Below are 21292 nucleotides of genomic sequence, written 5' to 3'. Positions count from 1 at the left end.
TTCCTTCTCTTCCTTTTTTCATGCATGAATTCGTGCATGAGTGTCGAGTGAATCCAGTTCGGATCTTGTTAAGTGAAAATTAAAAAAAAAAAAAAGAATGTATGACAAGCCGTTTCAAAAGTAATTTCTCTTTTTAATACAAGAAAATCATTATTTTTTTTTTTTTATTCTTTTTTTTTTTTTGCTTTTCTCTTTTTTCTTTGGTACGATTAAGAGAAGGTTTTCGTTAAGAGTAAAGGATACCGTATCAGCATGCGTCGTTTATACCTAGAGGTTGGTGCCTCCGTGCAAGCTGCATTGCTTTTTCGTGGGCATCGCTGGTGCTCAAAAACAAAAACAACAACGACAACAACATCATCATCATTAGGAGTAAATGCAGAAGAAAATGATAGAAGTGAGAAGACAACTGGTACTGGTACTGGTACTGCCTCATCAACAAAGTCATCTACTACTGATGTTTATACTGTAATGGAAAAGGCTTCAGCAGCTCGTGGGGAAATACATGAGTTGTGGTTGTCAACTGAAGCTACATCCGATATTGAGCAGCGTGCGCAGCGTGTGGCTGAATTAATTGAAAAGTACAAATTAGATCCATCCACACCTCGTGAAGAAGATGTGAGCCGAGGACTAGGTGATGCATTTGATCGACTATTGTTATTATGTGTTCCATTAGGCAAAGATTCTGCAAAGAGCACTGAACATTTGGAACGTCTTATGCATCTTGCTGGACGTAATGGTAGGGAATTATCAGTGCGCACCATTCAACATCTTTTCGCTCGAACAGATTCATTCACAGAAGCTCTTGCTGTTTTTTATGCGATGCGACGATGCCATGTAGCGATGAACATGGAAGCCTATTACGCCATGCTCTATTCTCTACAGAGACTTGAGGAAGAGGGATGGGCACAACGTTTTAGTGAGGAGTATAAGGAAGAGGGAAAACTATCTGAACAGGCGATGGATTTTGTGGTGAAGGGCATTAACAACGCTCTATTACCGGAGAATAAACCTTGGCTTGGTCGAGTCATGTTTGGCGACAGAGATGTACCGGCGCAGCGGCGTGATGGACGAGACTTTGATGAATTAAGTGCCACATGGACACAACGATATAAAGAGGGTTCTTCTATCCCTTCACCCTAACCAGTGGGAATAGGAAGAAGAAGAAGAAGAAGGGAGAAGGGAGAAGGGAGAAGGGAGAAGGTGCATAAAAAGGGAAAACATGGATACAAGAAAAAAAAAAGAAGATAAAGAGAGGTTGCACAGAAAGAAGAAAGAAATGAAGGATTTGGACAGGCGCACGTGATGACAGAGTATATATATATATATATATATATATTTCTTCTATTTCTGCCCTTTTGCGTATTTTCTGGTATTCACTTTTTTCTTTTTTTTTTCTTTTTTACTTCTTCTTGTTAGCAATCATGTTATTTTTTCACCTCTTCCGGAGCCTTGGGTACCTTTTGTATGGCGTCTGCCAACGTTGGCGTGCTTTGCGTGCTAATCCTCAGAATATTATCACTCCATTAGATAAACACTATACCTATGTCTACGCCGGATTACGGATGGTTGATATCTTAGGGCATGTTAATAACTCTAAATACCTTGAGATTTGTGAACTTGCTCGTTGGCATTTTGGAGGTTATTCAGGTTTATTTCCAGTCTTACTGAAGGCCAGGGTAAATTTTGTAGCTGCCTCTGTTGTTATGCAGTTTGTGAGAGAAATGCCACCCTTTCGAAGGTATCTTGTCACAACAGAGGTTCTGAGATTTGAAGGCGCAAATGATTCTGGAACTAATACCAGTTCTAATATTATTAATACTACTCCCTCAGCTGAAACGAGTAAAGGTAGTGATGGTAATGACACACCCCGTGACGGTCGTGTGGTACTTGTACAAGAGATATGGAGTGCTGACGGAAAGAAACTGTATGCTGGTGTTTTGTTTAGAGCCGCTTTGGTGGGTGATGCAAACTCACCTATTGCTCTTCCTTCTACAGGAGAACGTCGTGGTAGAAGTGCACCATTATGCTGTAGTAGTGCTTTTGCAGTAAACGGAACTACTACCACTGAGGTGAAGGCAATGGCAGCTAAAAACACAGAGAGATTCTACGCTCGTATGGGGTTTAATGCATCTAAAGATATTGCTGAAGGTAAAGATTGGATCGATGGTACAAGACAGATAGAAAGAGCGTGGCGTTCTGGACTCCGTAACGTTAAATCCCCTCAATGAAGGGTTTTCTTCTTGCTCTCTATTATTATTATTATGATGATTATTATTATTGTTTATTTTTGATTGCTATTTAGTGATGGCTAGTTGAAGTTTCTATTCATATAATATGGACTCTCTCCGAGAGAGTACAAATCGGTGATGAGAGCTCATCAGGGGAATATGTGTGTTATTATTATTATTATTATTATTATTATTATTATTATTATTTTTTTTTTTGTATTGTTATTTCTCTACATGTGTGTATGTAGAGAGAGAAAAAAAAGAAAGAGATAACGATAGAAGTTTTTCTTGGGGATAAGGTTTCTGTACTGGATTGTTTTTTTCATGAGAAGAAGGTTGTGTTTTATTTTTTATTTTTATTTTGTTTTTGTTATTAAAAAAAAAAAAGTATGCGAAAAAGGGTTGTTCCACAATTAAAGAATGTAGGAGTATCTCCTCTCACTTCTCGTGGAGGTATACGTCGCAAACGGAGAAATATATTCTTTTTTATAATGTTATTTCTATTATTATTATTATTATTATTACTATTATCATTCTGGATTGTACGGGCTGTTCCCAAGGAAAGAGAAGGTGAGAGAATTATAGAGCCGACTATAGTTAAAGAAAGCTTCAATAGTCATGCCCTTGTTACTATCATACTTCCCACTTTTAATGATCCAGTATTAGCATTACGAAAGTGGTTCCGTCCTTCTTCAAAGATGTCTGATGCTGTGTGTGCCTTGGACGAAAACAATTCTTCATTTATTGAAGTAAACGTTGTCGTTGTACAAATGTCTATGTCTCACAGAAAAGAAAAAGAAGCATTAAATAAAATTATGCAGACTTTGGCAACTGAGTTTCCAGAGAGAACATTGACAACAAATTCCGGATTATTTCCTGGTATAAAAGATGAAATATGGAATTCTTGGAGTTTTTCTGCTGGTAGTAATAATACTGCGTTTTGTAGTTGTGTTAAGGCGGTTGTATATGTTTCTCACTCAACAACAAGAAGTCATTTCAATTCTCTGCATGGATATGATGCCTTTGATAAATACGTGGATTTAGGCCTCACAGCCTTTCCTCTTCGCACAAAGTACTTTCTTGTTCTTGCAGATTTTTTAGTTCCCGTGTTGTGGACTGAGAAGAACCTAAATGCGACTCCACATGATTCTGGTGGGTTTATGCAACAACTCTTGTCAACAGCATCACGGAATGAGGGACGAGTGTCGGCGGTGCAGTGCAGTATTTTGTCTAAACGACCCTTCTCAAATAGTAAAAGGAATAGAGAAAATACAACGAATAAGAGTGGAACTCAAATGAGAGATACCGTAGTAGTAGAAGAAGAAAGAAGAAGAAGAAAAGGAATATTCCCATGGCAACAACTTGGTGAGGGTGGTATATTTTTACAGCAAGAGGAACCGACGTTTCCAGTGATTCTCCAACGTTACTGGGAAGAACGTAATAAAACGTATATTGCAGATTACATTACTTTAGATAAGGGAGTATTTGTTAGTTATGGGGGTAATTGGAACCGCACCGTTAATGGTCTTTTCTTAACTCGATGGTTTAATGGATACAACGCATTAGATGAACGAGTACAGACCTGGGAAGGGCGTGTAGATGCTGTATCTTCATTTTGTACATTATTTCATCGTGGTGTGTATGATACTGTAGGTGGATTTATGCCTTCTATGCGAAAAAATACGTCTAGTAGACTTGGGACAAGAGGATGGTCTTTAGTTCGGGAAACAGTGTTACCAAATGATCCAGAGAAGGATAATTTTCTTGTACAGAAATGGGGTCTTCAAAATAGTTTTCCTACACTCTGGCCAGATATTATGCAAGCAGATGATATGATGGGATGGGATTTTTCTTTTAGGTTACAAAGTAAATTACCAGATTGGGAGGTATGGAGTAGTAAAGCAATGGCGATTGCATGGACAATTCCAATGGAACGTGTAAATAGGTTTCGTAATGTAAAACCTTTTTTTAATATCATCTCAGAAACAATGGAAAATATTATCCTTTCTTATTATACACCTTCATTTGTTTTAACTGGAGATTTTGCTAAACGATGGGGAACTTTTGCAGGAGAATTATTTCATAGGAGAGCAGGTGAACCACTATCACAAAAAAAGATTCCTTTAACAAGAAATATTGAAGAAAAAGAAAAATTACCAATTATTGAATTACGTGTTTTAGCTAATTACGGAGTTACCCGATGTTCTGGAATGATGATGGAAGGTACACATTACTTTATACCTTTACAACAACGTCTTTTGGTAGTTTTATGGGGATATCGTTCTTTATGGTGTCCTGGTATACCACAAGGGGCAATGGATGCACTGTATCGCACACAAATGGGAATAAATCGTTGGGGACACTTGGCCGCATGGCGTCAGGAGCCAATAGAAAAGGAAGAAGAAGAAGAAGAAATAGAGAATGAAGTGGATAAATTAAAAATTGGTACAACTATTAATACTTCAGAACATAATATATATGAAAAAAATTCTGTTGTATACATTACATTTCTACACAATAGTCCTTTTTATGTTGATTTTATACCATTGGATCAGGTGTTTTCTGAATATAGGATCGCTCGTATTCTAACTGAAAATTCAAAGTTGTTGAAAAAACATGTGGATAGTATAAATACTTATCTTGATGAACTTTGGGTAACATGTGACTTTTTTAAAGAAGTCTATAAACGTTCAGGGGTACGAGAAGAATTAATTCACGTGATACCAGAGTCTGTAGATCCATATATAATTGATCCAACTCATTTTACTCCCTTTGATGGTCCTCCTGAGGAATGGATACAAAGTCATAACGGAAGTAGAGTAGATTATTGGACAAATCGACCTGATAATGAATCTTTATTAATAAAAAAACGTTTTATTTTCCTTAGTGTTTTTAAATGGGAACCTCGAAAAGGATGGGATATCTTACTTTCAGCATATTGGAAAGCGTTTGGACCTGGAACCCCCCTTCATGATGATGTATGTCTATACATAAAGACTACATTTTTAAAAGGGTTTTCCTCAGTTTCGACGAAAGAAGATTTGGAGCGAACACTATGGAATTGGGCTATGCATACAGCAAAAATATCTAACTTTACCTCATTGAGTCAATTTCCACGTTTAGTGATAATCTACGAAGGTGATCTCCGTACAGATGATATGTACCGCCTTTATCGAAGTTCAGATGCCTTTGTACTCCCAACACGTGGAGAAGGATGGGGTGTACCAGCAATGGAAGCAATGTCGATGGAGCTTCCGGTGATAACGACCAATTGGGCAGGATCTACAGCATTCGCAACACGAGATAATTCTTTTCTTATTCCTCTTGATGGACTTGAAGAACTGCCTAAAGACAGTGCATATGGAAGTATTGAGGGTAGGAAATGGGCTATACCAAGCGTCAATGCGACCGCAGAGTTAATGGTGTATGTTGTGCAAAATAGAGAACATGCAAGAATTGTTGGGAAACGTGCTCGTCAAGATGTTGTTAAGATGTTTTCAGAAGAGGTGGTTGCCGATATGATTAATGAACACCTCCGTGATATTGCGCGAAAGGTGGTACAAGAACGAAAGAACAAGTGGTCTTGGTTAAGGAGGACACCATAATGATAAAAAAAAAGAGAATAAAACAAAGTAAAACAAAGTGTAAACAAATGGAAAAGAACTCATTTCTACTTGATGAATATTTTTTTCCCCCATTTATTTATTTATTTATTTATTTATTTTTTTATTTATTTATTTGTACATGTGTTTTTTTTTTTTTTCTTTGATTGCATGGGGAATTTTGGTGGAAGGAGAGGAGCACTAAAACCGAGTGTGGGTGGTTCTTTTTCTTTGTTTATTCAATTATTTATTTATTCATTCTTTTTTTTTGTGATTTCTGAGTGTTCTCTCTCTCTCTTCATGTCCTTTTTCTTTGTAATGTTCAGTCATTTTCTTTCCTTTTCTTTTCTTTTCTCTTCTCTTATTTATTGTTTATTCTTTAATTTGTTTATTGAGTACATCCTTTCCCTCTCACTGTGCCTTTTTTTTTGAAGTTATCTCTCTCTCTCTCTCTCTTCCCTGGAAGTAGAGAAGAGCTGTGCTAATTGGCATCTGCAGAGAGGAGCACCCCCCCCCCTCGGCAAAGAGGCAGAGTTGTTTTTGTTTGTTTGTTTTTGTTTTTTTCCCTCTCCTCTCTCTTCTTAGCGTGAGGAGTATCGGGCACTTTGTACGAATGGCAGTGGGAAACTCAAATGCAGAGGCAGTCATTGGTGCACTTAGACATGAAAATAATTCTCTGCGACGACAGTTAGAAGAAGCCCATCGGGAAGTAGAACGACTGGCGAATCTCCTGCATTATCGTATACCTGATAAATATCAAAATAACGGTAATGATAATAATATGGAACGTGTGGTGCGTCTTGAGCAGCGGTGTGAACAATTAGCCAGTCGCTTAATTTCTGCCGTGCGGGATAGACAACTATCAGAATGTGCAGAAGTTCATTTTCTTCTTCGAACACAAGAGGAAGAACGTCGTTTTTTACGTGATGCCTTGACGTCACTGTTGGAAAAATGCAAAGATCACACCTACAATGGAACGGAGGAGTGGGAGTTAGTGGATGGGACTCACCCTGGTGTATTAAGTGCGTTAGTTTTACGAGTTACTGAGGGTATACAAAGTAGTGAGGCGAAATTGAAACTGGAGGAGGCAGAACATTTTTTACTATTGGAGCAGATTTCTAACTTTATCGTAGATATTCAACAAGCTATTGAAAAGGCAACACGTTGGGTATTTAACTACCATATGGATTTTGCTCAAACACTTTCTATTCAGCAATGGATATCTTTAAAAGATCAACAGAATGGTATAAATACAAAGGGTCATTTTTTAGTAGACATCACCCCTGATTATCCAATGAATTCTTCATTCCAGAATCAACCAAACAGTAATAACAATAAGTTAGAGCAGCACTGGGGGGAAAGTACAGAAGGCTTTACAGTTCCAGTATCATCATCATCATATTTAAAAGGAACCTCAGCAGGTGCCAAAATAGAGAAAAAAAATTTATTAGAGGCATGTGATGTATTACGTGCTTGTTATCGTGCATTAGGTGATGTTAAACTCCTTCTTTGTAAAAAGAAATCTGTATCTGTTAATACAGTTCCCTCCAAAGGAGGAAAAAGTAATTTGGAAGGTCTCTTGGAAGGATTTCAGTGTGATCTGCAAGAAGTCGTGCGAAGTACTACGAAAAATCATGAGGCGTTGGCACGACGATTAGCAGCAGAAATTGAAGCTCACAGGCAAACTGTAAAGAAATATGAAGCCCGTCTGAAACTTGCAGAAAAAGAACTCATAGACTTCCTCACAGCTTCTTCTTATAATACTCAATTACCATTAAATGTTCGGCACACCCCTGTATTGTCTCGTCAAAAACAAGATAACAGGGAATTTTATAATAATAATAATAATAATAATAATAATAATAATAATAATAATAATAATAATAATAATAACACTGAGAGTGATACTCTGTGGAGTGCTGTAGGCATAACGAGGACTGTTCCAGTGAGTGAAATGCCTTCTGCCAATCATGATAGCCTTAAACGCGAACCAACACCAGAGTGGGTTGTCTCGTCTACCCGGGTTCGTGCAACAACACTGCAGAGAAGCGGTATAAAGGATATACAGAGAGGGAAAGGAAATAACAATTTCCCAACTGTAGCTGTTGTTGCAGTCCATTCACCTGATAAAGTAAGAGGAGAACAGGAAATGGAGTCTAAAACGCCGTCACCGGTAAGTGGCGTTGTGAATAGAAAAGATAGAAACGTAATGGCAGAAAGTCCAGAGATACACTCTTTGTTGTTGCCAGCGACACCGCCCAGAGGACAGCGGCAAAACTACAAAACAGAAAGCATGAGAACAGATACCACAGGATCACCACGACAATCATCGAAGCAAAGGCGAAAACCAAAAGTACTGTACAGTCCTTCAGCATTTTGAGATTATAAAAAGCAATAACAATGATACTTCTGATATTTTGTTGAATTGCGAATCACTTTAGATGCACTTTTATTATTATTATTATTATTATTATTATTATTATTATTATTATTATTATTATTATTATTATTTGTTATTGTTATTATATATATATATATATATATATTGTAAATTATCTCTTTGACCTTTCTTTTTTTTTTTTTTTTTAATTTCTTCTTACACCTGTCTTTTTTTTTTTCAGTTGTTATTTGGTAACTTTATTTCGTACTCCTGTCCCATTCACTTTATTCTCGTCCTCCTGCTAAAACACATAAAAATAATAACAAGAAGAGTAAACTGCTTTTCTCCTTGTTTATCTTATTTGCCCAACTTAGTGAGTGTTATCTGAGTTTTTCTTTATTTTTTTGTGTATGTGTATGTATGTATGAATGTGTGGGGTGCTGTTAATAAATACTAACACACAAATAAAGAATCAAAGCAATATTAACATGACAGATTGCAGACATGAACTCCACTCTCGTACAGTTCCTAAAGATGAATGGAGGTAAAAATGTGTTTCTGACCGATGTACTGCGTCAAATTATAATTGTTATTTTCTTTGTTTATATGGAGACTGCCAAGCAAAACAGGGAAATAACTACTTGACTTCTAGACCAGATGTAAATCCTCTTTGCTCTTTTCTGGCTTCGCATCCTACTACCAATAGAGTAATTACGTGGGGAAAGCTATACTTTACCGGAACTCAGAGAGATTTTCTCTTTCATTGTGAAGGGAAATACCTTCATCTGAGTTAAAAAGAAAAAAAAAAAAACTAATGGAGGTTGTGCAACCTTCTTTTTGTCTCATTCCTTACCTATTGTTTGCTTATTATTATTTTTTTTTTAATCTGGTTTTTCTCTCATAACTACTTTTGTGGAAGTTTTAACCACCGCTGATTTGTGGGTTCTATCCTTATTTGGTTTCTTGTATGAGTGATGTTGTTAATAACGTTTTAGACCGATAATGCTATCGACGCATTTCTCTTTTATATATATATATATATATATATATATATATATTACTCAATAATAATAAAAAAATCATAGGAAACATATTAATATATTGAACCATTCGAAGAAATTAAACCTTTGTGATCACTTCCCTTGATGGTGTGCATAAAAAAAAAAAAAAAAAAAAAAAAAAAAACTGTTTCTTCTTATTATTGTTATTACTATTTTTATAATAAAAAAAAATTGTAATAAATGCAATACATATAAAGGAAAGGGTCAAATCAATAACAAGTTTTTTTTTTTTTTTCTAGAATGCGTGATCGTCGTCCTCTTCTGGCGCGTGGTGACAGTAAAAAGGAGATCACAACTAGTGATATTAAAAAAACAAAAAGTTACCGATCTAAGAATGAGGAGGCATTACCAGCTTTGACTTTCAAGGAGATTATCGCCCGTATAATCTTTTTTGTAGTAATTCTCGGGTTACCCCTAGGTGTTATTTACTACTACACCCCGTTCTTTGTTTTTCAGAGGTTGCGTTGTAGAGCTGTAGAGAAACTTTGGAGTGATGATACCATTACTGCATTGGAAGAGGGATATCATCGTTATCAGGAATCTCCACCACGCTTTCCATCCCTTGAGTATAACAAAACAATGCTGTGGGGAACATATGAACCAGGTTTGATATTTGCAATGAAGACACGTACACCCAAACCGGTTTACATTGGTATTGCGTGGTATGATGATGCAGGTCAATATCCTATTCGATACAAAATGTCGGATGTGTTATCAGTTCAGCGACGTGATAACACTAATGATGGTGTTATATCTGATGAAAAATCAAGTAATTTTGAAGCTTCATGGGTAGTTCATGATGGAGTTCATTATGGACGTCAATTAATACATGATGGACTATTGTCTATCAATATTGAATTCCTAAAGAGTCCCTCAGGAGATACTTGGCATGTACGTGTTCATGGAAGTATGGACGGTGCAAAGGCCATAACTTTCGTTGTATATCTCATAAATGATGGTGGGGATGCTTTTGAGCCTGAGAAAACAACGGATATGGATGAATCATGGGATCCACAAATTAAAAGTGAGTTTGAAGATTCTGAAGGACGACGAGAAGAATTCATGTTAATTCTACATGATGATCACAATCCGTTTTTTACACCATCACGATGGCAAGTGTATGGTTTAAGAGCTCCAGAAGGTGAATTTCTTCGTGATGTTGACTTTCGCAAAGTACCATCTGGTGCACATGCATACACTACGGAATCATCAAGAAAGTACCAGTGGAAGAACCCTCAAGAAGGATCTAATACACATAATGTTATGGTATTTCGAAAACGATACGAATCAGATTTTAGGGTAGAAATGTCAATGCGTCATGCTTCTCATCTTGTTGCAGCAGGTCAGGATGCAACTGTACATCGTCCGTTCGTTGCAACGTATGATGCACTTACAACATGTCAACTCACGAATGCTTTCCGTTTACGAGAAAAAGATATTTTACATAACATGCGAAAACTCGTCACACCATGGTCAAAAGGTTTTCGTATTAAACCTAAGCTGTATGTTAACAGAGCGCGTCGTTTGCTTAGTGGAGCACTGAGTGCATGGGGATATTGGCATGGACGTTATTTGTACGCAGACCGTAGCATTGACGATCTGTGGGACAAACAAGGAAGCGCAGTGACAGTTCACTCTGATGGACAACTCCATGAAGTGTCAAGTGATGTATCAGCTTTTGGAGCTGTAGCTTCACGTGTGGAGGGGGCATATGGAGATATAACACTGACAGGGTTACAACTACTATTCATTACACACTGGAACAAAGAATGGACAAAGGAAGCCATCGCATCGTGGCTCGTGGACGCTCAGGATAAAGTTAGTGGATTTATACCTCGACATGCAACCTTTACAGCTGCTTTACGCTCAATCAGTCCTCCTTCAAGTCGTTACGAACACCTTACCTTCGCAGCACCTCCCACAATACTCCTCGCACTTCGTCAAATTCTTAGCGATGATCAAACTTTGAGAAAAGAAACAGAATTCTTTCACTTATTGTTACCATCGCTACGCCGCTGGAGGAACTGGTTCCACATTACTCAAAGTTCCCGGAATAATAATGTAAGTCTTGAGACACTTGCTTCTTCTTTTGAAAACGAAACAGATACCAGATATTCTGCTCCTATGTATCGTTGGCGTTCTCGTGATGGTGACCGTGTTCCTGCTAGCGGTATGGAAGATTATCCAAGACCTTATTGTATGGGAAGTCATGGTGATGAAGCTCACGTGGATCTTTTCTCTTGGGTTGCTTTTCTTAGCACGATCATCAGTGATATCGAGCTTCACTTGGGTTTTGCTGAGAGTGTTTCTAAGCGACTTTGGAAGGTTTGGTTAGATGAGATACATTGGGATGTGGAGCACAAGCGCTATGCTGATCGTGTCGGATGTCCAAACGAGTCTTTTTCACCATATGTGGGGTATGCAAATCTCTACCCCTTTCTTCTGGAACTTCTTGACGACAAGGAGAGGGCGATGGCAGTTCTCGAGCTTGGCAATACGCAACTCATGACACCGTACGGGATGATGTCCGTTTCATATGATTCTGTGGGTGCAGCACGTATGGCGGGTCTGCGTCATGAGAATCTGTGGATGGGTCACATATGGGTTTCGACTAACGCCCTCATGCTACGTGCGCTGAGAAGGAAGTACATTACCCTTCTCGGCAAACCTGCAGAAGATCTGTTTAAGCAGCTACGGGCATCTATAGTTGTGACAGCTGGCGGATCCCAAACAACACAAGAGGTTTACAATCCAGTAACGGGTGTACCCGAAAGTACAGTGTCGCTAGTGGGTCACCGAGCTCTAATGCTTGCTCTTCTTGAAGACTACAACTGAGGAACTACGGTTTTAATTAAATGATACAACAAAGACATATATATGAATTATTGTGTCTATCGCTCATGAAAACAGTAAATTGAAAAAAAAAATAGATAAGGAAATGCAATAAAGAAGAAGGCTCTTTCCCACAGTGTGTTGGCAAAGTTAATGCACAGTAACAATAACAGCCCACTGCAGCGACATGATAGCAAGAGAAAACCGGCACTGATTAAAGATGATTGAAGCATTCTCTTTACCATTCTTTGGCTTTGCATATTCTTTCTGTTTTTATAGCGGTAATAGTAGTGGTGGTAGTGAGTTCGCGAATCCTTCTGTTTTTTTTTTTTTTTGTTTCTGTAGGTATCCTTCAATCATTCTTATTCTATTTTCTCTCTTTTTCTTCTTATTTTGATGTGGTGTGTGTGTTTGGTTTAGTGCATAAGTTACTCACTTGGTTCGACATATTCTGCAAGAAAATCATGGGCCACCTCGACCAATGGCGTTCCCGGCAGAAGATTGGCATGGGCAAAGGAGCCCGCCACTGTGTGATCTGCTCCAACCAAAAGGCGCTAATCCGCAAATATGAGCTTAACGTGTGCCGTCAGTGCTTCCGTGAGAATGCTGAAAATATCGGATTCACCAAGCTCCGTTAACGCCTTATGCACATATAAGCAACTAAGAGAGGAATGTACGGCACGTATATAATTTTTTTCTTTAAATAATTGTTTTTACTTTGACTACAATATCAAAAAATTAAACATATGTATTCTCTCTGTCACCAAAGAAAACCTTACATACAATCAAAATTTTATCTCTGTTTCCCACTTAATTAAAAGACAAGATCAGACACATCATTTGCAATTTGCCATAGGTAAATTTTCCACATCACCAAAGCTAAGGTAATCATTATGTAGAATGGAAGAAACACAGAAACATAAAAGCAATTACCGAAACAAAGTCTTCATAACACCTTTTAGTAACAGGAGTCATGAAAACGAAAAAAAAATTGCTGGTTATGAAAAAACACAAACATACACACACTCCCACCTACATGTTCACAATACCAACAATCACAAGTTAAACTACGATCAAAACACAAAAACGTTTGCGATTCACAAGAATACAAAACTACACTCAACACAAAGTGAGAATCGGCTCTCGGCGAAGATTGTCGAGAAACACAGGCTGGTGCTCGCAGAGGAGCTCCGCGCCTTAAAGAGAAAGCGCGAACAGGACCGGGAACGTAAGGCTGCCCTGGCGAGGAGACTGCGTGAGAAGGAGAAGGCACGCCAAGGAAGACTGCGCCGGCAACTGGAGGAGAAGCGCCGCCGGGCCGCTGAGCAGCTGCGCACCGAGACGGAGGAGTTGCTGTCCGTGGCCCGCCGCACGAGGTCGGAAGAGAACAACGCCTCGATGATGAGGGCGCGTGAGAGCAAGGACGAGTCGAGAAGACGGCGGGAGCAGGAGAACCAGATTAAGGCGAGACTGGCCGAGGAGCGCAGGCTGGTGCTCGCAGAGGAGCTCCGCGCCTTACAGAGAAAGCGCGAGAAGGACCTGGAACGCAGGGCTGCCCTGACGAGGAGACTGCGTGAGAAGGAGAAGGCACGCCAAGGAAGACTGCGCCGGCAACTGGAGGAGAAGCGCCGCCGGGCCGCTGAGCAGCTGCGCACCGAGACGGAGGAGTTGCTGTCCGTGGCCCGCCGCACGAGGTCGGAAGAGAACAACGCCTCGATGATGAGGGCGCGTGAGAGCAAGGACGAGTCGAGAAGACGGCGGGAGCAGGAGAACCAGATTAAGGTGGCGTCTGAGAATTTTGTTCCTTTGTTTCCTTCGATGAGAAGTAGTAGACGTAGTAGTACTTGTATGTTTGATACTTCCTCGAGGCGATAGTAATTTTGTAATTTTAGTATTACCTTTTAAAAACACAGTATGTCCTTTTTGTTTGCCCCCCATATATGATTGGTGTTCTCGTGATGGTGACCGTGTTCCTGCTAGCGGTATGGAAGATTATCCAAGACCTTATTGTATGGGAAGTCATGGTGATGAAGCTCACGTGGATCTTTTCTTTTGGGTTGCTTTTCTTAGCACGATCATCAGTGATATCGAGCTTCACTTGGGTTTTGCTGAGAGTGTTTCTAAGCGACTTTGGAAGGTTTGGTTAGATGAGATACATTGGGATGTGGAGCACAAGCGCTATGCTGATCGTGTCGGATGTCCAAACGAGTCTTTTTCACCATATGTGGGGTATGCAAATCTCTACCCCTTTCTTCTGGAACTTCTTGACGACAAGGAGAGGGCGATGGCAGTTCTCGAGCTTGGCAATACGCAACTCATGACACCGTACGGGATGATGTCCGTTTCATATGATTCTGTGGGTGCAGCACGTATGGCGGGTCTGCGTCATGAGAATCTGTGGATGGGTCACATATGGGTTTCGACTAACGCCCTCATGCTACGTGCGCTGAGAAGGAAGTACATTACCCTTCTCGGCAAACCTGCAGAAGATCTGTTTAAGCAGCTACGGGCATCTATAGTTGTGACAGCTGGCGGATCCCAAACAACACAAGAGGTTTACAATCCAGTAACGGGTGTACCCGAAAGTACAGTGTCGCTAGTGGGTCACCGAGCTCTAATGCTTGCTCTTCTTGAAGACTACAACTGAGGAACTACGGTTTTAATTAAATGATACAACAAAGACATATATATGAATTATTGTGTCTATCGCTCATGAAAACAGTAAATTGAAAAAAAAAATAGATAAGGAAATGCAATAAAGAAGAAGGCTCTTTCCCACAGTGTGTTGGCAAAGTTAATGCACAGTAACAATAACAGCCCACTGCAGCGACATGATAGCAAGAGAAAACCGGCACTGATTAAAGATGATTGAAGCATTCTCTTTACCATTCTTTGGCTTTGCATATTCTTTCTGTTTTTATAGCGGTAATAGTAGTGGTGGTAGTGAGTTCGCGAATCCTTCTGTTTTTTTTTTTTTTTGTTTCTGTAGGTATCCTTCAATCATTCTTATTCTATTTTCTCTCTTTTTCTTCTTATTTTGATGTGGTGTGTGTGTTTGGTTTAGTGCATAAGTTACTCACTTGGTTCGACATATTCTGCAAGAAAATCATGGGCCACCTCGACCAATGGCGTTCCCGGCAGAAGATTGGCATGGGCAAAGGAGCCCGCCACTGTGTGATCTGCTCCAACCAAAAGGCGCTAATCCGCAAATATGAGCTTAACGTGTGCCGTCAGTGCTTCCGTGAGAATGCTGAAAATATCGGATTCACCAAGCTCCGTTAACGCCTTATGCACATATAAGCAACTAAGAGAGGAATGTAAAGCAGGTGGTTTTTGGTCCTTTTCTTGTTTTTTTTTTTGCTTTTCTGTTTGTTTTTTTTCTCTTTTTTATGCCTTATTTTTTTCTTTCTTTGTATAGGTGGAATTTATTATTAGACTCCTATAGAGTTTTTTTCATATCAACACTAGTCAGCAAAAAAAAAAGCATGATCACTACGAACGGCGTCAGTGAGAACCATGAAACAAGTAACCAAATTGAGTACTGTACAAATCCCAGTACTGGGAGACCTGCAGAAGAAAAAAATAATTCTGTGGAAAACAATAAACCAAGGAGAAGGCGAGCGGCAAGAAGGAAAATTAGTGATGCTCGCCGCCAAGAACTCGAAAAAGCTCAGAAAACAGCACGAAGAGTAAAAGCGGAGGAAGAGGAGGCGAAAAAAAAACGTGAAGAAGAGAACAAGAAGAAGGCTAAGGAGGCCGAGGAGCATAAGAAGCAGCTGGAAGAAGAGCTGCTTGCCGCACAAAAGAAGCGTGAAGAAGAAGAGCGCCGCAAGGCTGAACTGGCGCAAAAGCGGCGTGAAGAGGCAAAGGCACGCAGGGAGAAGCTTCAGCAATTGCAGGAGGAGCGAAGGAAGGTCAAAGAGGATGTACGTGATGAAAGCGCCCAGCTGCTGGAACAAACTCGTCGTGAGGATACCGAGAAGAAGAAGGCTCTGATTGAAAAGCTGAAGAAGGATGAGGAGGAGATCGCGAAACGGCGCGAAGAAGAAAACGCAAGGAAGGCTAAGGAGGCTGAAGAGCAGAAGAAGCAGCTGGAAGAAGAGCTGCTTGCCGCACAAAAGAAACGTGAGGAAGAAGAGCGCCGCAAGGCTGAGCAGGTTCGAGAGCAGCGTGATTCGCAGAAGAAGCGGCTCGAAGAAGTTAAGAAAAATTTGGAGGAGGAGCGAAGGAAAGCAGCGGACGGTTTGTGGGAGTAGTTTTTCTTTTGTTTGTTGTGTGATTTTTTTCTTTTTTTGTGCTAGAAGTATTTTGTGGTGGGATTTTGCCATTGTTTTATGCGTTGGATTTACCTTATATATATATATATATTTTTATTGGGCCGGGCAAACCATGTATCTTTGGGGAAATTTATGTTTAGGAGTAATTTTTATGTTTAGAGTGATGATGTAGTTTTGTTATATATATATATATATATATATGTATGTATGTATTTGTATGGAGTTGTATTTTCTCAATTCATTACTTTTTTCTTGTCTTTTTTTTGTGGATGTTGTTGTAGAGTGTGTGTGTCTGTGGCGGTTGATTGATTTGTTCTTGTGCTTGTGCTTGTGCTGGGGTTGTTTTGTGTCGAGATATCCCTTCTATGACCTTTTCCTCTGATTACTGTACGTTTTTTTTTATTATTTTTCCTTCTTCCAATGATAACGTGGTTAGTTGATGTAGGATGTGTTCGTAAAACACTGTTTCTTTTTTTTTTTTTCGTTGGCGGTGATTTTGTTTTTGGTTGGTATTTTTTTTTTTTTTTTTTTTTAATTTTTACCCCATGCTGTGCTTGTTGCTGAGTAACTGGTTGCTTTTTTTTTTTTGTTTTTGTTGTCATCATTAATATTAGTATTGTTTTTTTTTTTCTTTTTTATGCCTTTGAGGAGTCTCTGTGATTGAAATGGGATGTGATTCGGAAAGGCCATCTGTTTTATTGTTTGTTTATGGGACTCTCCAGCGTGGTGAGAACAACTATGCTTGGTGGATGGCAGACCCTTGCCATTCCAAATTCATAGGGACAGCGCAGACGCGAGAACGGTACCCGCTGTTTGTAAATTTACTCCCCGGATCTCACAGCTGTTCGCCGTGTCTGCTTGACAAACCTGAAGTTGAAGAGGGAGAGAGAAATGGGAGCAATAACGTGATGGGCAGTATCAACCATAGTGGTACTACTTCTATCGATAATAATAATAGTCGTGAAGGTGATGGTAGGGATAATGTTGCTGCATCTCACTTTGTTGTGGGTGAGTTGTTTATGGTGACGGAAACTATGAAGAGATGGCTTGATGTCCTTGAGGACGTAGAGAAGGGCACGTATACTACTGGTGATATTGATGTTATTCCCCTGGATAATGAGGAAATAGTAGAGAGCATGCTTCATCTTAATGAAGATGGGACGGTAAAAGCACTAGTATACTTTCGTCAGAAAGACTACCCAGAAGATTGGAACGCCATTGTTCCTGTAAGAAGTACGCGACTTCTACAACGGTTTTCTGCGGCAGAGTGTCTGCGTGAGTATGGATCTCGTTTTAATGGGTGTCCTGCCCACTTGCGTTGGGCAGCGGAGCTCCAGGAAGGACTGAATAAAATTGGATGTCCGTATAGTGGTGTCTGCGGTGTACCTATACGTCCTAAACCAATTGTGTTCTTTATTATTGATGGTATTGGAGACGCCACATACGCGGAGCTCAACAACCGCACACCTCTAGAGGCAGTTGCTGGTGTGCCTTTTGGAGAGTATAACCAAACAAATGAGGTACAGGAGACAAGTAAAGAGGGTGAACATTCTAGGAACAGTAACAATAACATCGAGGAAAATAATAATATTAATAACACTCGACATGTGTGCGTTTCGTCAGGTATTAATGTGGTTGCAGAGAACGGAGTGAATGGGCTTATGGATGTTTACGAATCTGGTGTGAGTTGTGGCAGTGACACAGCGCACCTTGCGCTCTTTGGTTACCCACCAAAGCAGTACTACGGAGGTCGAGGGGCTTTTGAGGCGCTTGGGGCCGGTCTTGCGCTTGATGAGACGGACATCGCCTTCAAGAGCAACTTTTCCGTTTTGGATGAAGTTACGGGTATAGTGACCCACCGCCGTTGTGACCGTGATTTTACCGCAGAAGGCCCTGTTCTGGCCGCATTCCTCGATGGAACTGTCATTGACACCGATGACTACAGTGATGATGATGACAACAACGATGCTGATAACGACAAGAACAACACGGACGAGAAGAGAGAGGAGACGCCGCGGCACACGGTGCGGGTGCAGTACGCGACGGAGCACCGCTGCGGGGTCGCCATCACCGGCCGCGGCCTCTCGCCGCTCGTGACGGGCACCGACCCGCTCGCCGACGGCCGCCCGCTCCGCCACTGCGCCCCGGCGGTGGGCCCCGCGCACAAAGACTACGCCGCCGCCCGCTACACCAGTCGCGTGGTGAACGCCGCCGCCCGCCGCCTCACCGCCCGGCTGCGCGATCATCCCATCAACATCGCACGCATGGCGGCAGGGAAGCCGCCGGCAAACGCGTTGCTTCTCCGCGGCGCCGCCACTCGCGGGGAAGTGCCGTCATTCGCCCTGCGACACGCGTTGATAGGCGCCGTCGTGGCACCAACGTGCATTATTCGAGGACTCGCCGCCAGCTGCGGACTTCACCCCGTGCAGGCACCAGGCGCCACAGGCGACTACCACACCAATGTACGTGCAAAGGTGGAAACCGCACTTCACACACTAGGTATACGTTCTCACCACACAGAAACAATGGAAAAAGAGAAAGAGGAGGAAAAGGAGAAAGAAGAAAGTGGCAATAACTTTGTTGTGATTCACGTCAAGGGTGTTGACGACGCCGGGCACGACAGAAGTCTTGAGAAAAAGATCATGATGCTGCAGAAGTGCGGTGAGGCAATGCAACAACTCTGGGACGCAGTGCCTGATGGAAGTACTATGGTAGTACTCGCCGACCACTCTACACCCGTCACACTCGGTGACCACTCCTGCGAACCCGTCCCAGTCTCTATTGCAACAAAGGGAAATAACAATATCACACGGGATGATGTGATGTACTACAGTGAAGTGGAGAGTAGCCGTGGGGCACTCGGACGGTTTCGTGGTGAAGAGTTGATTGGTGTGGTCAAACGCGTTCATCATTGGTACCACTACGCCCCACAGTGTGTGAAATCAAATGAGTAACAAGAGAGGGAAAGAAAAAAAAAAAAAAAGAAAGTAGACGTACATCTACAAGAAGCGAGATATCAAAAACCAAGAAGCTGATATATATTGAAGACTAAAGAGAGAACGACGACGACAACAACAATAACAACAACAACAAAAAAAAAAGAAATATGGAGAAATGGAGAACATAATGTACCGAAAACGTTTTTTTCTTGCAAGTAATATATGTTTATTGGAGCACATCTCCAGCTCGAAGCAACACATGAAGAAAAGAAGAATAACTCCCATTAGAAAGAGGATGAAATAGTAGAGAGCTGTTTTCTATTTCTGATCTTTTTTTTTTTTAAATCAGCATGGATTCCACTGTTCCTTTTAAAAAAAAAAAAAAAATCTTTTTTTTTACTTCAGTACTGTTGATACCATGTCTTTTCCTTCTTTTTTTTTTCTTGATCTTCTTGATTTTGTTACCCTTCATAGTCTATATATATATATATATATATATATGTGGAAGAGCGTTTTATCATAGACGAAGAAAAGCCAAAAGAAAAAAAAAAAGAAAGGGAAACAGTAACACCAACAAAGGCCCTTAGGGGTACACAGGAAGGAAACAAAAAAGAAGAGGAAAACAAACCACGAACGCGGGACACCACCAAAAACAAAAAAAAGTGTATTGAGAGGGTAAAGAGGAGTTAGAAGTTTTAGTTACTTTTACAAAGGGAAGAGCAATACCCGTACTTCCTCCTCTCCCATTCCCACAGAAATACATACTCCCATAATACAGAGAGAGTTAATTTTCACCTTTTTTTCCCGTTTTTGTTATTTATCTCTGCGTATATATATATATATATATATATATATATATATATATCATCAGTGTTTTTTTTTTATATATATTGTTTTGGTGATACACTTCTCCTCTGCAATATTGTGTGATGCCTGAGGCAGAAAAAGCTCAGAAGCAACCTTCTGAGCTGCTGGGACATCACCACCACTGTAACTGTACCAGGAACCACAGTCCCATACCCACCGTGTTCGTTAAGGGGGAGACTGCTGTAGTGGAGTGGCTTGAAGAAATTAGCACTGCACAGGGTGATGATAGACCATTGGATGTGGAGGGTGAGGAACTCGTGGCGTTTTTCAAAGAACGTTCAAAACAAAGAAAAACCGACAGCATCAGTGATAGTGATAATGTTAGTGTTAGCATAAGCAGCAACAGCAGCAACAATAACAACAAGAAGAATACCAGGATTCAAGGGTTCAGGGAAGAGTGGTATCAAGAGCATCAGGTAAAGGAAACTGGCGAAGAGGAAGAGGAAGAAGAGGAGGAAGTGAATGATGATGATGATGATGATGATGGTTGCAATCCTTCTATACGTGGTGCACAACTATCGCTAGAGAGCCCCCCTGTTGCTATTATCAATAATACCCCTGTAACCGTTACTGTGAGGACCAATACTGCTATTCCTCTTTCCCATCATGGAAAGACAATGTGTGAATCATTCTGTAGTGTTCCGCAAACAGGCAGTTCTTCTCAGCCCGGTGGTGCCACTGCATCTCGGAAGAGTTGCATTGGTGGTACAATGATACGAGTTCATGAACACGGCAGTTGTTGTTGTCGTGGTGTATTCCGCACTGCGACGGATATGAACAGCAGTGTTTGCAGTTCACGTGATTTGTGGCTGTCGTCGCCGCCGCCTGCGGAGGTTCCCGTCGCGTTGTGTTTGACCCCCGCGGGCCGCTCCATCAGCAGCGAGGCGGCGGCGACGACGATGATCTCCACAAATGAGACGCTGCGGGGCGGCGGGAGTGAATACACAACACCGCGGCGTCAACGCATTCCGGCGATGCACACACGTTTCGCAGTAGCGCCACCCGCCCCACACCACGATAGGTGCCGCCGTGATATGGAGACGATGAACCCCACTCAGCATTTCCCTCAGAATAATAATAATAATAATAATAATAATAATAATAAT

The 21292-nt window shown here is 40.8% G+C and overlaps 10 protein-coding genes across 10 annotated transcripts; all 10 read left to right on the top strand.

Moving 5' to 3' along the window:
* Window positions 1-252: 252 nt before the first annotated feature.
* Window positions 253-1140, top strand: TM35_000242030 (uncharacterized protein; the record flags this gene model as incomplete). Its single annotated transcript, XM_029027615.1, has 1 exon — window positions 253-1140. The coding sequence occupies one exon, from the start codon at window positions 253-255 to the stop codon at window positions 1138-1140; it is 888 nt and encodes a 295-aa protein (XP_028881119.1).
* A 281-nt stretch (window positions 1141-1421) lies between these two features.
* On the top strand, window positions 1422-2228 carry TM35_000242020 (uncharacterized protein; the record flags this gene model as incomplete). Its single annotated transcript, XM_029027614.1, has 1 exon — window positions 1422-2228. One exon carries the CDS (start codon window positions 1422-1424, stop codon window positions 2226-2228), a length of 807 nt encoding a protein of 268 aa, XP_028881118.1.
* Window positions 2229-2719: 491 nt separating this feature from the next.
* On the top strand, window positions 2720-5833 carry TM35_000242010 (mannosyltransferase-like protein; the record flags this gene model as incomplete). The annotated part of the gene is made up of 1 exon (XM_029027613.1): window positions 2720-5833. The coding sequence occupies one exon, from the start codon at window positions 2720-2722 to the stop codon at window positions 5831-5833; it is 3114 nt and encodes a 1037-aa protein (XP_028881117.1).
* Window positions 5834-6443: 610 nt separating this feature from the next.
* Window positions 6444-8210, top strand: TM35_000242000 (uncharacterized protein; the record flags this gene model as incomplete). Its single annotated transcript, XM_029027612.1, has 1 exon — window positions 6444-8210. One exon carries the CDS (start codon window positions 6444-6446, stop codon window positions 8208-8210), a length of 1767 nt encoding a protein of 588 aa, XP_028881116.1.
* Window positions 8211-9511: 1301 nt separating this feature from the next.
* Window positions 9512-12106, top strand: TM35_000241990 (mannosyl-oligosaccharide glucosidase; the record flags this gene model as incomplete). The annotated part of the gene is made up of 1 exon (XM_029027611.1): window positions 9512-12106. One exon carries the CDS (start codon window positions 9512-9514, stop codon window positions 12104-12106), a length of 2595 nt encoding a protein of 864 aa, XP_028881115.1.
* Window positions 12107-13003: 897 nt separating this feature from the next.
* On the top strand, window positions 13004-13978 carry TM35_000241980 (uncharacterized protein; the record flags this gene model as incomplete). Its single annotated transcript, XM_029027610.1, has 1 exon — window positions 13004-13978. One exon carries the CDS (start codon window positions 13004-13006, stop codon window positions 13976-13978), a length of 975 nt encoding a protein of 324 aa, XP_028881114.1.
* A 109-nt stretch (window positions 13979-14087) lies between these two features.
* TM35_000241970 (mannosyl-oligosaccharide glucosidase) lies at window positions 14088-14750 on the top strand (the record flags this gene model as incomplete). Its single annotated transcript, XM_029027609.1, has 1 exon — window positions 14088-14750. The coding sequence occupies one exon, from the start codon at window positions 14088-14090 to the stop codon at window positions 14748-14750; it is 663 nt and encodes a 220-aa protein (XP_028881113.1).
* Window positions 14751-15588: 838 nt separating this feature from the next.
* On the top strand, window positions 15589-16359 carry TM35_000241960 (trichohyalin; the record flags this gene model as incomplete). Its single annotated transcript, XM_029027608.1, has 1 exon — window positions 15589-16359. The coding sequence occupies one exon, from the start codon at window positions 15589-15591 to the stop codon at window positions 16357-16359; it is 771 nt and encodes a 256-aa protein (XP_028881112.1).
* A 686-nt stretch (window positions 16360-17045) lies between these two features.
* Window positions 17046-19334, top strand: TM35_000241950 (putative 2,3-bisphosphoglycerate-independent phosphoglycerate mutase; the record flags this gene model as incomplete). Its single annotated transcript, XM_029027607.1, has 1 exon — window positions 17046-19334. One exon carries the CDS (start codon window positions 17046-17048, stop codon window positions 19332-19334), a length of 2289 nt encoding a protein of 762 aa, XP_028881111.1.
* Window positions 19335-20248: 914 nt separating this feature from the next.
* TM35_000241940 (uncharacterized protein) lies at window positions 20249-21292 on the top strand (the record flags this gene model as incomplete). The annotated part of the gene is made up of 1 exon (XM_029027606.1): window positions 20249-21292. A coding segment is annotated over one exon (1044 nt), but the record flags the coding sequence as incomplete, so codon positions are not given.

The sequence above is a fragment of the Trypanosoma theileri genome, assembly GCF_002087225.1.
Source record: "Trypanosoma theileri isolate Edinburgh chromosome Unknown TM35_Tth_24_V1, whole genome shotgun sequence".
NCBI lineage: Eukaryota > Euglenozoa > Kinetoplastea > Trypanosomatida > Trypanosomatidae > Trypanosoma > Trypanosoma theileri.
The sequence above is the reverse complement of the archived record's forward strand: the minus strand, read 5'-3'. Positions and strand labels throughout refer to the sequence as shown.